Below are 12,965 nucleotides of genomic sequence, written 5' to 3'. Positions count from 1 at the left end.
CTGGAAAATTTCTGGGAGGGAGGCCGGGAGGAGCGTGCTCACGTGCGCTGGCTCCTTTGCAGACGACAGTCACGAGCACTGCTCCTACGGCCCCTCGTCCGTCCACTCCTCTTCCTCCTCCCACCAGTCCGAGGGCCTGGACGCCTACGACCTAGAGCAAGTCAACCTCATGTTTAGGAAGTTCTCTCTAGAAAGGTACCGGGAAGGTCATGGGGGAGGGGGAGTGGGAGTTGGCGGTAGGGGCGGCGGGTAAAGGCCACTCACCCGCTAGAGTCCCCAGAAAGGGCCCATCTCCTTCACCTGTGTTCTAGAACCAGAGTCCAGGAACCCTAGTGTCCTAGAGCCAGAAACCACTCCCCCCGGCCCCCCCCCCCCCCACATCAGGCCCAGCGACGAAGGGGCTTGCCCGGGGCCACTCGGCATGGGAGAGGCCAGGGAGCAACACTCTGAGCCCCCCAGGTCCCCGCCCCACCTGAGACACAGCAGCCCGCTGGGCTGGTGTTCCAGAAGGAGAAGAGCGGGCCACTGCCCTCGTCAGCCCAGCCCCTCCCTGCAGGTGGCCCGTGCGCCTGCGACCTCAGGTGGCTCAGTAAGCTCTGTGTGGCCGCTGCAGCCGGTCGGTCGGGGGTCAGCTCCGCTCCCCGCGTGCCCTCCCAGCAGGAGCTGGCTGCACTCCCTCACCTCAGCTCCCTGCCACCTGCCACGGGAGCCTGCCCTACGGCTGGGCCAAGTACACGTGTCCCGACCGCCGCGCTCTCACCGGTTTCTTTCCCCGTCGCAGACCCTTCCGGCCGTCTGTCACGTCGGTGGGGCACGTGCGGGGCTCCGGGCCCTCCACGCAGCACGCCATGCTGAACGGCGACAGCCTCGCCTCACAGCTCACCCTGCTCGGGGGCAACGCCCGGGGGAGCTTCATCCAGGCGGTCAAGCCGGGCTCCCCGGCCGAGAAGGCGGGCCTCCACGAGGGCCACCAGCTGCTGGGGGTGAGGGACCAGGGGGCAGTGGCCGCATAGCCGGGGTGCCCGTGACCTTCCCCGCTTCTGCCGCACGGGTGCTGACCGAGGGCACCCCCACGCCCGAGCTGGGCGGGGGGATCCGGAGGGCGGCAGGGCCGGGGCCCCTCGTCCGGTGTCGGCCCGGGCCCCTCCCGTCGGAGGGCCCTCACTCGTGTTTCTGGAGCCCGTGCGCACACGCTTGCACACACACGCCCGCACGCGGGGAGGCACACGAGCTTAAGCGGGGTGCTGCCTTTGCTCCGAGCGACGCCGGGCCGGTCGCTGTTGGGGAGGGGTGCTTCGGCCTCCCTGTGGGGCAGCCTCCCCCCTGCAGCTCTGCCCGCCCACGGAGCCGAGGAGAACAGCGTGTCTTTGACGTCTAGCTGGAAGGCTACATCAAAGGGGAGAGGCAGAGCGTCCCCTTGGAAACGTGCACGAAGGAGGAGGTGCACTGGACCATCCAGAGGTGCAGTGGCCCCGTCACACTGCACTACAAAGTCAACCAGGAAGGTAAGGCCGCGGGACTCACCCGCACTCGGCCACACCGGCGGGACGCCAGACGCGGTGGGTCCCGGAGGGGCGCCCTCCACTCGCTCACCTTTTCGGTGGGAGGAGCCCACCGTCCCGGCCCCATCAGGGGCAGCAGGCAGGGAAGGGCGACGGATGTGAGTGCCGGTGAGCACACACCTGTCCCGCCACACCTGGCTGCAGGTGGCGAGCCGGGCCACTTGCACGCACACTGCCGGGCGGGGCAGGGGGGGCGGCCCTCCCTGCCCGGCCTGGCTCACCCCTCTCCCTGCTCACGTCCCGGCCCCCGACACGGGCAGAGACTCCGGCTGGCCGCTCTGGCACCAGCGGGTCCACGGAGCCACAGCTTGGACCACGCCTTGGCCCCGTGGTCGTGGCTCCAGGACGCCTCCAGAAGGCCTCCCCCGCTTCTGGCCCCAGCGGCGCTTTCGTTGAGGCTCCTCTTTTGCGGCCTCGACTCCTGGGCAGTGAGCGCTAGGCTCTTCCATTTCCCAAAGTCTGAGTCGCCTGCCCCACCTCCGGGTTTCTCCCGGCGTCATGATCTCTGCAGCTGGATCTTATTTTCAAGCCCTGGGGTTCATGAATGTTTCAACAGAGCGTAAATAGCCACTTTCTAGCCGCGCCCCGCTGCCGCCTGCTAGCCCGCTCTCCTTCCCGGCATGCCCAGTCCACCGGGCGGCGGAAGGTAATGATGCTCTGTCCCCACACACGGGGCCCAGCCTTCCCCGCCTCCCCTGCCTCCCCCTCCCTCCCTCTTCTCCCCTCCTCCTCCTCCCCTCTTCCTTTTGCTGCTCCCCTTCCTCCTCCCCTTCCTCCTCCCCCCCTCCCCCCTCCCTCCTCCCCTCCCTCCTCCCCTCCTCCCCTCCCTCCCCTCCCACCTCCCCTCCCCCCTCCTCCCCCTCCTCCTCCTCTCCTCCCCCTCCTCCTCCCCTCCTCCCCCCCTCCTCCCCTCCCCCCTCCTCCCCTCCTCCCTCCCTCCTCCCTCCCTCCTCCTCCCCTCCTCCCCCCCTCCTCCTCCCTTCCTCCCCCCCTCCTCCCCCTCCTCCTCCCCTCCTCCCCTCCTCCCCCTCCTCCCCCTCCTCCCCCCTCCTCCCCCCTCCTCCCCCTCCTCCTCCCCCTCCTCCCCCTCCTCCTCCTCCTCCTCCCCCTCCTCCTCCTCCTCCTCCCCCTCCTCCCCCTCCTCCTCCTCCTCCTCCCCCTCCTCCTCCCCCTCCTCCCCCTCCTCCTCCTCCTCCTCCCCCTCCTCCTCCTCCTCCTCCTCCTCCTCCCCCTCCTCCTCCTCCTCCTCCCCCTCCTCCCCCTCCTCCTCCTCCTCCTCCCCCTCCTCCTCCCCCTCCTCCCCCTCCTCCTCCTCCTCTTCTCCCCGCTCCTCCCTCCCCTCCTCCTCCCTCCCTTTCCTCCTCTTCCTCCTCTTCCTCCTCTTCCCCCGTCCCCTTCCTCCTCCCCCTTTCCTTCCTCCTCCTCCTCCTCCCCCCCTCCTTCTCCCCCCCTCCTCCTCCTCCTCCTTCTCCCCCTCCTCCCCCTCCTCCCCGCTCCTTCTCCTTCCCCCTCTTCTCCCCACTCTCCCTCTTCTCCCCTCCCCCTCTTCTCTCCTACCCTCCTATTTTCCCCCTCCCTCCCTCCGTCTTCTCCCTCCTCTTCCCCTTCCCCCTCTTCTCCCTCCCCCTCTTCTCCCCCTCCCTTCCTCCCTCTTCTCCCCCCTTTCCTTCCCCTCCTCCTCTTCTTCTCCATCCTCCCTCCCTTTCTCCTCCCTCCCTTCCTCCTCCTCCCCCTCTTCCCCTTTCTACTCCCCCTCCCCTCCTCCTCCCCCTCCTCTCCTCCTTCCCCTCCTCTCTCCTCTTCCTCCTCCCCCCTCCTCTCTCCTCTTCCTCCTCCTCCCCCTCATCCTCCTCCTCGTCCTCCTCACAGGAGCAGGCTCCTCCCCTCTTCCCAGCCTGGTTTCCTAGCCCAGCAGAAAGTCTCCAGGCAGCACACTGGCCAGCAGTGCCCCCCAGAGGTGTAGTCCTGTGGTCCAAATTCAGTGCAGGGAAGGTCCCGTGTCTCAGGGTCCCATTTGTAGGGCCTTTCTTCGAGGGGGCAGAGAGCTCAGCCAGCGATGGGCCTTAACCCCCCCAGCGGCGTGGGAAGGACCCGACCAGGGAACCCCCGTTTCTCCCTGAACGTTGATCAGACAGCTACGTTAGTTCAGGCCTCCCTGATGCGTGTGGCGTGGATGTCCCGGGCCTGTTAGGGCGGTTTTAGCTTCCACTGTGTCATGTGGCTCTGTGCGCATGGGACTGATTGGTGGTTTAGGTTCGGGATTTATGTTACAGGCGTTCGGTCTGCTGCATTTATTGTGTTTGTAGCGTATGCCCTGTGTCCTCCAACGGGATTTGTAAAAACTTACACCGAAGGACCGTGACGTGGAATAAGTTTAAAACGACAAGGTGCCATGGCCCAGCCGTGTGCTAACACCTCTGGGCAGTGTCCACGAAAGTTAAATGTGTGGATGACCAAGGACCCAGTAGTCCCAGCTCTGGGAGTGGAGCCAGGGGAGACGAGGGCACGGGCCACCAGAGGTCCGTGGGAGAGCGTTCGCGGCAGAGCGAGCCCTCAGAGCCGAAACCTTCAAACGGCACAGATGCGCCCTCCAGAGAAGGGACACCGGGCGGAGGCGCCACGTGGCAGCGTCGCGACGGGGGTCACAGACACGAGGCCGAGCTGCGGAAGCCAGACGCGGAAGTCAGGGCCTGTGCCTCCGTTTCCGTGAGCCAGGCACAGCTCGGCCCCGGTGACGGCAGGCGGGATGGCAGTCCCCGGAGACCGGTGTTGACCAAGGGGCCGTGAGAGCTCATCAGGCACAGCGCTTAAGAAGGAGGAGGTTTGCTGCGTGCAGTCCTGCCAGGGTCAAAGCAAAGCACCACCACGATGGTGGGGAAGGTGTAGCAGTTGTAGCGGAGACCCCGGACTCGTCCACGCTGTTGGAGACCCTGGATTCGTTCCCTCTAGAAGACCGCCCCCCCCCCCCCCCCACCATCCGATTGCTTCGTTGTAGCGGAGACTCTAGATCTGTTCGCTGTAGTGGAGATTGCAGATCCGTTCGTTGTAGCAGAAACCTCCGATTAGTTCACTCTATAGGAGACCCTGGATTTGTTCAATGTAGCAGAGATCCCGGATCCGTTCGCAGTAGCGGAGAACCCGGATTCGTTCTCTGTAGTGGAGACCCCGGATCCGTTCGCGGTAGCGGAGACCCCGGATCCGTTTGCTGTAGCGGAGATCTCGCATCCATTTGCTATAACGGAGACCCTGGATTCGTTCACTCTAGTAGACACCCCCACCACCCCCCCCCCCGTTGCTTCGTTGTAGCGGAGACCCTAGATCTGTTCGCTGTAGTGGAGATTGCAGATCCGTTCGTTGTAGCAGAAACCTCCGATTAGTTCACTGTATAGGAGACCCTGGATTTGTTCAATGTAGCAGAGATCCCGGATCCGTTCGCAGTAGCGGAGAACCCGGATTCGTTCTCTGTAGTGGAGACCCCGGATCCGTTCGCGGTAGCGGAGACCCCGGATCCGTTTGCTGTAGCGGAGATCTCGCATCCATTTGCTATAACGGAGACCCTGGATTCGTTCACTCTAGTAGACACCCCCACCACCCTCACCCCCCCCCCCCCCCCGTTGCTTCGTTGTAGCGGAGACCCTAGATCTGTTCGCTGTAGTGGAGATTGCAGATCTGTTCGTTGTAGCAGAAACCTCCGCTTAGTTCACTCTATAGGAGACCCCGGATCCATGCGCGGTAGTGGAGACCCCGGATTCGTTCTCTGTAGCGGAGAACCCGGATTCGCTCGCGGTAGCGGGGACCCCGGGTTGTTTGCACCCTAGCACAAAACCTAGCTCTGAGCTCCCTGACAGCCAAGACAAAGAGAGAAAGCCACGAAGGACACGTCGCTCATCGCGGGGAGTCCCCGCAGCTCTGAGGGGGACGCACCATAGGGGCGTGTCCTCTGTGGGCGGCGACGGGTGGATTTGCGCCCCCAGGCGCTTGGCAGCGGGAGGCCCCCGCGACCACCAGCCGGCCGCATCCCCTCCGCCTTGTGTGCCCCCACAGGGTACCGGAAGCTGCTGAAGGACATGGAGGAGGGCCTGGTCACGTCCGGGGACTCGTTCTACGTCCGGCTGAACCTGAACATCTCCAGCCAGCTGGACGCCTGCACCATGTCGCTCAAGTGCGACGACATCGTGCACGTCCGGGACACCATGTACCAGGACAGGCACGAGTGGCTGTGCGCGAGGGTCGACCCTTTCACGGACCATGACCTCGACGTGGGCACCATACCCAGCTATAGCCGGTGAGGCCCGGGCCGGCGCCAGGGCGGGGGGGGGGGGGGGGGGGGGCTACTGCCCAGCAGAGGGGCCCCCAGGGGGACTCCGCCTGTGGCCACTGAGGCCCGCCTGTTTCCTCCTCCTCCTGGAAGCCCCCCCTGCCTCCCCAGGGATGTTGCTCCCTTAAACCCTGTTGCTTCCCTAATGCCCGGGGCACCTCTCCCAGTCATCTGTAGAAAACCGGGCTCTCGGTTTTACACCCCTTTGCTGCTCGCTGCTCGTCCGCGGGTCACCTCCCTGACGTCCTTCCGTAATCACGTAGCAGTGGGGCGTCAGCCTTCTTCTGGTTAGGCGCACAGGCTCCCGGGAAGCACGTTCCCCTCAGGCCGGCCCCGTGAGGTCAGCATCAGCAGCCCGGGTCTACAGATGAGGAAACCGAGGCTCAGGGGAGTGACTTTGCCACAGGCAACCCTGGCTGCAGGATTCGAGACCAGCGGCCGGGTTTCATGTCCTCCCTGGGGGAGCACCCCCCGCCCCCCGGCCCCGGACCCTGCTGGGAGGCACAGGGGCAGGCTGGCGCTCGCTTCCCCAGGCCCTGCCCTGAGGATCTGCCCTCCCCTCCCGTCTCCCCAGAGCCCAGCAGCTCCTCCTGGTCAAGCTGCAGCGCCTGATGCACAGGGGCAGCCGAGAGGAGGCGGACCCCACGCACCACACCCTGAGGGCGCTCCGGGTAGGTCACCCCACAGCCCTGCCAGCCTCGCACCAGCCCCCAGGCTCCTTTCCGGACGGCTCACGAATGGGAGCCGCTGACATCATCAGGGACTTGGTTCCTCGGGAATGGGACGGTCCCCCCAGAAGGGGCCCCGCCCTCAGGGATCCCCCCCAAGCTGGGTGGCAGGACAGCGTTTCCTCTGTGTCTCTGGCCTCTGCCGGAACGAGTCTCGGGGCTCCTCTTACCCTCCAAGCTCGTTCCCCGTCTGGAATGCTTCGATTCCACGTCTGGCACAGAGGGGGCTCGAGGACGTGTCTCTGGTTCTCGGCAGCCTTCCTGGGCTCACGCGTCCTGCCGAGCCCAGCGCATCTGACCGATTGATACCTGATTTCAGAACACCCTGCAGCCTGAAGAGCCGGTTTCCACCAGTGACCCCCGGGTCAGTCCCCGCCTCTCTCGGGCAAGTTTCCTTTTCGGCCAACTCCTCCAGGTAAAGTTGTCCAGAGCGCCGACTGACTTTGCAGTCATGTTTTGCCGGGGCTCCCCCCTGCCGCTGCTGGGAAGAGAAGACTCTTTCGGAATATCAGTGCTTGGTGTTTGTGCACCACCTGCAACTTTTCACAGCACCTCCCACCTCCCATCCCGTTTGATCCTCACAGTGACGGGTCGGGAGACAGTCTCTACACCTGTTGGAAGCAGTCCCACTTTCGTAAAAGATTTGAAGACCTATGGCTAAAAGAATTTAAACAAGTTAGCTATTAGAAAAAATCAGAAACGGTGTATCAGGAGAAGAAAACAAACGTCACAAGTGTCCAGGTCAGTGTAGTCCCTCAGACTGAGCGTTAAATGTATCTGAGCATCCTGGCAGCCGAGGAAAAAAGAGAAAGTGTACAGATTCTTTAAATCTTATCTGACCACGGACACATCGTAGCTCTTTGGGACCAGAAAAAATTTATCGCGTGTACTTAATTCTATAATGAGTTTTTTTTATTTTGCATGAACTGTTATATAAGGAAAACTGATTAGCCTAGTAGGTGCTGTCTTCGGAAGAAATTTCACATAAATGCAGTAAGCATTCTGTGCAGAGCTAAGTGAGTCACGTTAAGGTGCGGTCCCTCCAGGACATTTCTGTGTTGGTACTTTGCTAATCGGGCCCCCGTGGAGTTGGTGTGCCACACTCCACTGAGCCATCCTGCCGTTGGGACATAGGAAACCCAGAGGAGCGATCAACGGCACCACCCAGAAACCAGGTAGACGCAGACAGGTGCCAGAAAGATACGGAGGTGGAAGGGAACCCTAGCGAATCTGAGCTCCTCCTGAAGGCAGGGCCATGCGGGAACACACGTTACTGCCTACGTGTCGCGCGAGAGCTGGAAGCCTTGAGCGTCTCCGGGTGGCTCACCCAAGGACCAGCTGACCACAGAGCCAGGCCGAGACCTCGGCTCCCTGATTTTCCTCCCTACAGAAGGAGGGTGTGGAGAGACTCAGAGTAGCCCAGGGATTGTAGTGGGAACTCGGATTCTGTGTCCACCACTGGGGCATCCCTTTCCACCCTCCAGGGCTCAACTCTGAGTTGTACGGGGAGCACTGGGGGATACCAAGGGAGGCGTCGAGAGCCGTGGCGTGGGAGGTGGAGCCATCCTGCACAGGCCCCCCAGGCGGGCGGTCCGTGGGCCATCCTGCCGGCGGGGCTCCTTGCCAGGGACCTCCCCCCCGCGGCTCCCCAAAAGGCACTGGGGATTGCCAGAGGGCCTCTTGCACCCCAGCGCTCGGCAGGCTTCGTGCCTGGTTAGGGAGGAGGGAGTGGGTGTCTGTTTGCTTGCTCACCTACAATGACGTCCCCTCTTGGCCTGGTGGACATCTCCCATTTTTACAGGGGGAGGTGACTGACCCTGGCCCCCAGGAGCAGAGCTGGGGTCCAAGCAGAGGTCTGCCCGTGCCCGGGTTGAGGCAGCTTGGTCTGGTTAGAAGCAAAGGCCCCCACTCTGTCCTCCAGTTCGTCAGCAGGTCCGAGAACAAGTACAAAAGGATGAACAGCAACGAGCGGGTCCGCATCGTCTCGGGGAGCCCGCTGGGGAGCCTGGCCCGGTCGTCACTGGATGCCACCAGGCCCTCAACCGAGAAGCAGGAAGGTATGGCGCTGACCGCCTCGCCCCTCCCACCTCCTGCTGGCCTGGTGGCTGCGGGAGTCCCAACAGGGCCCTTGGGTCCCTACAAGGGGGGCTGGGACACCTGCTCCCTCCAAAGAGGGGGTTCCCCCATGGGGGGAGCTGCCAGGGGACCTGCCTGGCCTTGGCGGGAGGAGCGCACGGCCTCCCAGAGCAGCGTCCCGCCAGGCTCACCCCTGATGCGTGCTCGCTGCAGTCGATCTGAGCCCAGATGCCCGTGTTAATTGGAGCTGTTTGCTGGGAAGCGTTCGCCTATTGATTTCTTTCCCCGCTGCCTCTTTCTTGCCATTTATCAAGCCGGCCAGGGGTCACTGGCCGCACAGCACCCTGCGGAAGGGTGTGCCAATGGCCGGCCAGGCCTTCTGCTGTCCTCGGGGGCCGGGCTGGCCCGGGCGCCGATGGTCAGAGGGCCTGGGCTCCCCTCCAGATCGGCCCTTCGGAAGGCCGGGGCAGGGCACCAAGTGAAACACAAGATGCTGGTTTCCGGGGAGGTGGTTGCTCGAGCTGCCCGGGGCTGGCTCTGCTCTGCTCCCCACACACCAGCCAGAGAGGCTTGAAAAGGTGGAAAGGAGGCCGTGTCTCCCCCTGCCTCCGACGCTGCTGGCATCCCAGAGCTCCTGACATAAGCCCCAAGCCCCTCTCAGCCGGCCCTGCCCACCCCTGCCCCGACCGCCCTTCTGCCGCTGTCCTCCCCTGCCTCCTCGTGTCTAAGCGCCGGCCCCAGTCCCCGACTGTCCTCAGTGAAGCCATCCATGGCCGTCCGGCTGCCGCCCCCTCCCGGAGAGCTCCCACCGCTGCCCGCAGTGATGAACAGTGTGGCTCATCACGGGCTTACCTGCCGCCTGCCACCCCCACCACCCCACCCCCACCCCCCACCCCTGCCGAATGCAAGCACCAGGCTGCAGGGCCGTCGCCTCAGCTCCCGGAACAGGGCCTGGCCCGTGGGTCACATAGACCTTCCTGCCGGCCAGCGGGCTCCGTGGGGCCAGGAAGCCTCCCGGGACGGTGGGCGGGCAGGGCGTCCCAGCCGGTCCTTTCTTGTCCCCTCCCAGAGCCGGACCCCGAGAGCGAGCTCGGCAAGAACCTCAGCCTGATCCCCTACAGCCTGGTGCGCGCCTTCTACTGCGAGCGCCGCCGGCCCGTCCTCTTCACGCCCACCGTGCTGGCCAAGGCGCTGGTCCAGAAGCTGCTCAACTCCGGAGGCGCCATGGAGCTCACCATGTGCAAGCCGGGTAAGTGCGGGCCGGGACCGTCCTCGTGTCCCCCTCCTGCGTCCCGTCAGGCGCGTCAGGAGAGCCTGCGGACCTGCTGTGCGCGGCAGGGCGGGTCTCAGGCCCGGGGGCCATGCCGGCCCTCTCGGAGCGCCCCGTGGCCCCGGAGCAGGGGAAGCAGGGGAAGCAGGCCTTCGCTTCCCCGTTCACGCTGAGGGTTCAGGGCGGAGGTCACAGAGCGTGTCAGGAGACGTGACTTGGGGTCCCCGCTCTGAGCCCTGAGGTTAAGAGGCAGGCCACCCATCGCTAGGGCTTCCGTGTCCTGGGTGCGGCTGGGGGACCACGGTCAGACGCCCTGCACACGGCGCTGAGCCCCAGTCCTGGCTGCGAGCTGGAATCGTCCTCAGCACTGTCCGTGTTTAAACCATGGACGTCTGGGGCCACCCCGCACCAGCCAGCTGTCAGGTGCCCGGCGGGGTTTAGTTATGCCGAGATACACGTAGCAAGGAATGTGCCACGCGGACCCTGTTAAGTGTCCGGTTCAGGGGTAGCGGGTACGTTTATCTCCGGAACTTTCTCTTCTTCCCGAGCCGAAGCTCCGCCCCCACCCCAGGGCCCACTGCCGTCTGTCTCTCTCTGTGAGTCTGTCTCCTCCGGGGAGTCGTATAGCATCTGTCCTTTTGCCCCCGGCTCATGTCACTCAGCATCATATCCTCGAGGTCCACACGTGTGGTAGCAGGTGCCAGCCCAGTTACGACCCACGCTATCCCACGGTGTGGATGTGCCACATCGTGTTTCTCCGTCACCCATCCGTGGACACATGGGTCGCTCCCGCCTCTCAGCTGTTGTGAATCCTGTTTGTGAATGTGGGCGAGTGAGCATCTCTTCAGGCCCCTGCCTCCGGCCCTTGGGGGGCTAGACCTGGAAGCGGGATGGCTGGCTCCTGTGGCGATCCACATTTTTTGTTCTGTTCCGTTTGAACTTGAAGCTGCCACCCTCGTGTGGCCAGCAGCTGTCACCTCACATTCCCACGAGCACATGCCAGGGTCCCGGCTTCTCCCCCACCTCACCAAGGCTTGCTTTCTTTACTGTCAGCCTAGGGGAGGGGGGGGGGGCGTCAAGACCAGAAGTCAGTCCTCCGAGGATCAGTATACACATAACAACACGCCCCCGTTTTAAGCGTGCAGTGTTTCAAATGCCTGCACCCCGTGACCCCAGCCACAGCCAGGAGATGGAACGTTGCATCCCCTCAACAGGCTCCCTCGGGCCCCCCTCCACCCCCTGTCCCAGGCACTGTTCATCTCCTTCCTGTTACACGTTGGTTTTCGTTTTCTAGACTTTTCTGTAAATGGAACCATGCCATGTGGAACCATTTGCATCTGGCTCCCTTCACCCCACGTTGTGTTCTAGAACTCGTCGTGGTGTTGTTCCCGCTGCCCAGCCACGGTCCTGCGGGCAGAGCAGCCTTACCCCTCGGGAGTCCGTGGTGCAGAGCCCCTCCCCCACCCGGAGGTTCTCACATGGGCCCCGGCGCTGGGAACACGTGGTACCCAGCGCTCAGAACAGCCCCGGGTGGGGGTGTGGACTTTGTAAGCATCAGTCAGCGCCAGTGTCGGGGTGGGACGCACCTGAGCAGGAGCAGGACGCCCCTCATTCCCGGGGGGGGCAGCTCTGCACGCAGTCTCTCACTGGATGTTGGCAGCGATGCCCCCCTAGGTCTCCCGGGATGCCTGGCCCTGTGGGAAGTGGGAGACGGCACCCCCAGTGTCCGGCCTCCCATGGTGCAGACCCTCTACAGCCCCCGGCCAGGAGGGCCTCGCGCACAGTGTGCCTGGTGGGAGAGGTGGTGTTCTTGGAGGCGAGTGGTCTCCTGCTGAGGTTGTGCCCCACCCCCCCCCCACCGCGGCTACTGACCTGGGACAGGTCACCCACCTCTCTGTCCCTCACCTGCAAAACCAGCATAATGGCAGCCACTTGTGGTGGAAGCAAGGGGCTCGCAGATGGGCAGAGGTCAAGCCCAGCACGGGCCCCGGGTTCTTAGCCCCCCATGTGGAGCAGGCAGGACACGGACGTGGGTCCCTCACCTCTCCGAGCGCCAGCTCCTGCAGCCACCGCAGTACCTACCTCCTTTCTCAGTACTGTCTGTGGTTAGGCAGAGCCTCATTTGCAAATCCCACTTAGCCGCTCTGAACTCGGCAGGCATGCCCCGTGTTGCCCTTGGTGCTTTCACAGCCAGGGTGCTGCAGGTGCTGTAGGGCAGGGGTTCTAGGCTGCCTCCGTCCCCCCAAATCACCCACAGACCTGTAGCACCTCTGCTGGCTCTTCCCCGGATCCCTTCCAACTCCCTTGCGGTACATCCTGGAATGTACATGCTAAACCTGGCCTAGTGTGGGCTCCCTGGCCAGCCTGGGCTTACACAGGAAATTCTAGGCCTGGGCTGACCCCACTCTCCTTTCATAAATGGAGAACCTGAGGTCAAGAGATTGAAGATATGTTCAGGGTCACCCAGCAAGTGAATGAGGTTTCTAGTACATACCTTCTCCTCCAGGGAGCCTGCCTGCTCTCCCCTTCCCTCCATTCCTCCTCACTGCTGCCACAATAAGTAGCCCATCACTGCACCCACTAAATTGTTGCATAATTTCTGTATCCCACATTCTTCTTAGTACGTAGGTCACACATTCTCAAGTACGACAACAGCTATGTTTTTGTCATATTTTTATTCTAAAGCCTGACCCTTAGTAGATTTTCAGTAAATACTAAATTTCAATAAAAATTAACTTAATGGATGGGTGGACGGATGGAGGGATGGGGGTGGAGGAATGGATGAATGAACAGATGGGTAGGTGGAGGGATGGACAGGTAGATGAATAGACGGTTGGGTGGATAGATAGGTGCATGGATGGATAAGTAGATGGTTGGTTGAATGGGTGGATGGGTGGGTGGGTGGATAGGTAGATGGATGGATAAGTAGATGGATGGATGAAGGGGTAGATGAATGGGAGGGGGGATGGATGGATGGATGGATGGATGGATGGATGGATGGATGGATGGAT

The 12,965-nt window shown here is 63.1% G+C and overlaps 1 protein-coding gene across 8 annotated transcripts in view; it reads left to right on the top strand.

Annotated features, from left to right (window-relative positions):
- CARD11 (caspase recruitment domain family member 11) overlaps positions 1-12,965 on the top strand; it is a 142,663-nt gene that overhangs the window by 121,399 nt on the left and 8,299 nt on the right. For all 8 annotated transcript variants that reach the window (XM_045459843.1, XM_045459842.1, XM_045459846.1 and 5 more), the window contains 8 exons: positions 63-195; positions 782-983; positions 1,379-1,505; positions 5,607-5,847; positions 6,455-6,551; positions 6,928-7,023; positions 8,530-8,665; positions 9,754-9,933. In XM_045459843.1, the coding sequence (XP_045315799.1) occupies positions 63-195; positions 782-983; positions 1,379-1,505; positions 5,607-5,847; positions 6,455-6,551; positions 6,928-7,023; positions 8,530-8,665; positions 9,754-9,933 (1,212 nt within the window). The remainder of the gene's footprint in view (positions 1-62; positions 196-781; positions 984-1,378; positions 1,506-5,606; positions 5,848-6,454; positions 6,552-6,927; positions 7,024-8,529; positions 8,666-9,753; positions 9,934-12,965) is intronic.

This window comes from Leopardus geoffroyi, chromosome E3 (genome assembly GCF_018350155.1).
Source record: "Leopardus geoffroyi isolate Oge1 chromosome E3, O.geoffroyi_Oge1_pat1.0, whole genome shotgun sequence".
Taxonomy (NCBI): Eukaryota; Metazoa; Chordata; class Mammalia; order Carnivora; family Felidae; genus Leopardus; species Leopardus geoffroyi.
Note: the sequence above shows the minus strand (reverse complement) of the source record. Positions and strands in the feature narration are given on the sequence as shown.